The sequence below is a fragment of the Lithohypha guttulata genome, assembly GCF_036872675.1.
Source record: "Lithohypha guttulata strain CCFEE 5908 chromosome Unknown scaffold_48, whole genome shotgun sequence".
NCBI lineage: Eukaryota > Fungi > Ascomycota > Eurotiomycetes > Chaetothyriales > Trichomeriaceae > Lithohypha > Lithohypha guttulata.
This window is the reverse complement of record NW_027042797.1, coordinates 1-2,178: the sequence shown is the minus strand read 5'-3', so window position 1 is coordinate 2,178 and position 2,178 is coordinate 1. Positions and strand designations below refer to the sequence as shown.

The 2,178-nt window shown below is 48.2% G+C and overlaps 2 protein-coding genes across 2 annotated transcripts; both read left to right on the top strand.

The window, feature by feature from the left end:
• Positions 1-322: 322 nt before the first annotated feature.
• On the top strand, positions 323-1,147 carry LTR64_008839 (uncharacterized protein; the record flags this gene model as incomplete). Its single annotated transcript, XM_064903123.1, has 1 exon — positions 323-1,147. One exon carries the CDS (start codon positions 323-325, stop codon positions 1,145-1,147), a length of 825 nt encoding a protein of 274 aa, XP_064750465.1.
• Positions 1,148-1,461: 314 nt separating this feature from the next.
• LTR64_008838 (uncharacterized protein) lies at positions 1,462-1,981 on the top strand (the record flags this gene model as incomplete). The annotated part of the gene is made up of 2 exons (XM_064903122.1): positions 1,462-1,481; positions 1,531-1,981. The coding sequence occupies 2 exons, from the start codon at positions 1,462-1,464 to the stop codon at positions 1,979-1,981; spliced, it is 471 nt and encodes a 156-aa protein (XP_064750464.1).
• Between the last annotated feature and the right edge of the window lie 197 nt (positions 1,982-2,178).

The following is a 2,178-nucleotide window of genomic DNA, read 5'->3' as shown; positions in this document are numbered from 1 at the left end:
AATTTCCACATTTTTTTTCTACATGGCTTCGGAAGATGTGTTTCGGGGTCTCACGACGTTTTACCCTCACAGATAGGGCAGGGGTCGATGGCTGCTCTTTGTAAGCAGATAAGTTAGGTAGACAATATATACCCGTTATAGTAAGGGTGGCAGCATTACGTAGTTGAGGCTTTCTTACCTTCTTAGTATCTGACCTTTCTGCCTTAAAATTAAGGCACAAGGTCACCCTTGCCTTCGAGTTCGGCTCAGGAGTGCGTGAGCTTTCTTTATATCTATCCGTCTGTTACTGCGCACACAAACTAAATAAGTACTCTGCTCCATCATGCTGCAACCCGAACAGTACATCGAAGATCTACGTCACACGCGCCTAAAGCGCACTATCGTCCTAGCATTAGACAAATTCGTCGGTCGGTGGTGTCGACGATCCTCCCGGGTCACTTTTCTTCCTGGCGACTTGTGCATCAAGTCTGGACACGCCGTCCGCTTGACGGAAGCCTTAACTATGGAATACGTGCGAAAGCATACCACGATACCTGTCCCCAAGGTTTTCTGTGCCTTCGAGCACCACGGTGCCGTCTATATCGCGATGGAGCGCTTAGCAGGCCAACCCCTGGGTTGGGAATGGGCACGGCGCAGTGACGACTCGAAAGCCTATATTTTGCAACAGCTTCGAGACTATGTGGTGCAATTACGCAACCTTCCACGTATGAGCGACTGCAACTCAGTCGCTGCTATTGATGACGGGCCATTCCTGGACGAGAGACTGCCGGGCTCGTCAAGCCCGGTTGGTCCTTTCCCTTCTGTGAAACAATTTCACAGATACCTTAGATCAGATCAAGAGACAGATCTGAAGCACAACGAAGATGTTCAACGCCTAGTTAAAATGCATGATGACACTAGCGAAAATGTGTGTTTTACGCATAATGATTTGAGCAGCTTTAATATTTTGGTTGATGGCCAGCAAATCACAGGTATAATTGATTGGGAGTATGCGGCGTGGTTGCCCTCGTACTGGGAGTACACATCGGCCTGGCATGTTAGCCCGCAGAACATGTTTTGGCGAGACGAAGTTGGCAAATTTCTCGATGTGTATGAAAAACAACTTGAGATGGAAAAGATCCGACGCCAGTGGTTTGGCGACTATTAAAACAAGAAATTGGCTTGCACAATTGAGACAATGCGATGTGACGTGGATAGGCTCCCATCCATTAGAAGCACTACACGTGGACGAGATGACGCGTTGTGCCCAATATATTCAACTTATCTCCCTTTGCAAGCATGTAGCGGCTGTTGGTAATCTCTAGTAGAAAGATGGCGGGTTTGCGAGCACAAAAAGCCGGACTGCCCATTTTTTTTGTATTTTCTATTCATTTCGACTTCCTTTATCTGTTCTGATACATTATGCCTGCCGACAAAGCGAGGCTCTACGTCGCGTTATATGTTCGCGGAGGAGTAGCTAAAATGCCGGACAATGAAGACAAGTATTCTTCCCCTGTGCTGCTATACACGGGAGCTAATTCTGTCTATCAGGTATCACTGGGCACTATTGGTTGCACCCAAGAACGAGGACAATGAACCGACTGGGACGCGATATCATGCTAAGAATGCGCCTGGTCGAAGCACGTGGATTTTCGAAGAAAAGTCGACGTCAATGAACGCCACGAACATGATACTCGTTCGTGTTATGATTGGCAAGATTAACGACCCTCAAGCTCTAGCCACAAAGTTACGTCAAGTGCCGATCGTCAACAACGACCCTGGTTGGAACTGTGTCACCTGGTTACGAAGCGCACTGGCATTGATCGCACAAGACGTTTCTCTCATGGGAACATCTTCGCTTGGATGGGAAGCAGTCAAAGCGACAGCTTTACAATACTGTGAGCAAAAGGCGGCACAAGGCCGTTTCAATGGCACAAGCAAATTTGACACGTCGAAGGTGCCTACCTTTGACCTACTTCAGGGGAAGGAGACAACAAAGTGATGGGTGGAGACGAAGATGATAGGCACTTGCGGATTGGAGAGACTTTTACGCTGCCTATGGGTGTAGGCGTATGCCCAGTAAGATGCCCTTGTACTTGGCAGATTCGTGTCGATAGCCTGTGTCGAAGGCATACTCACAGGTTAGCGCTCCCACGATATTCATTCCTTTGGCTTCACTATTCCGTAACGTCTGGGTCC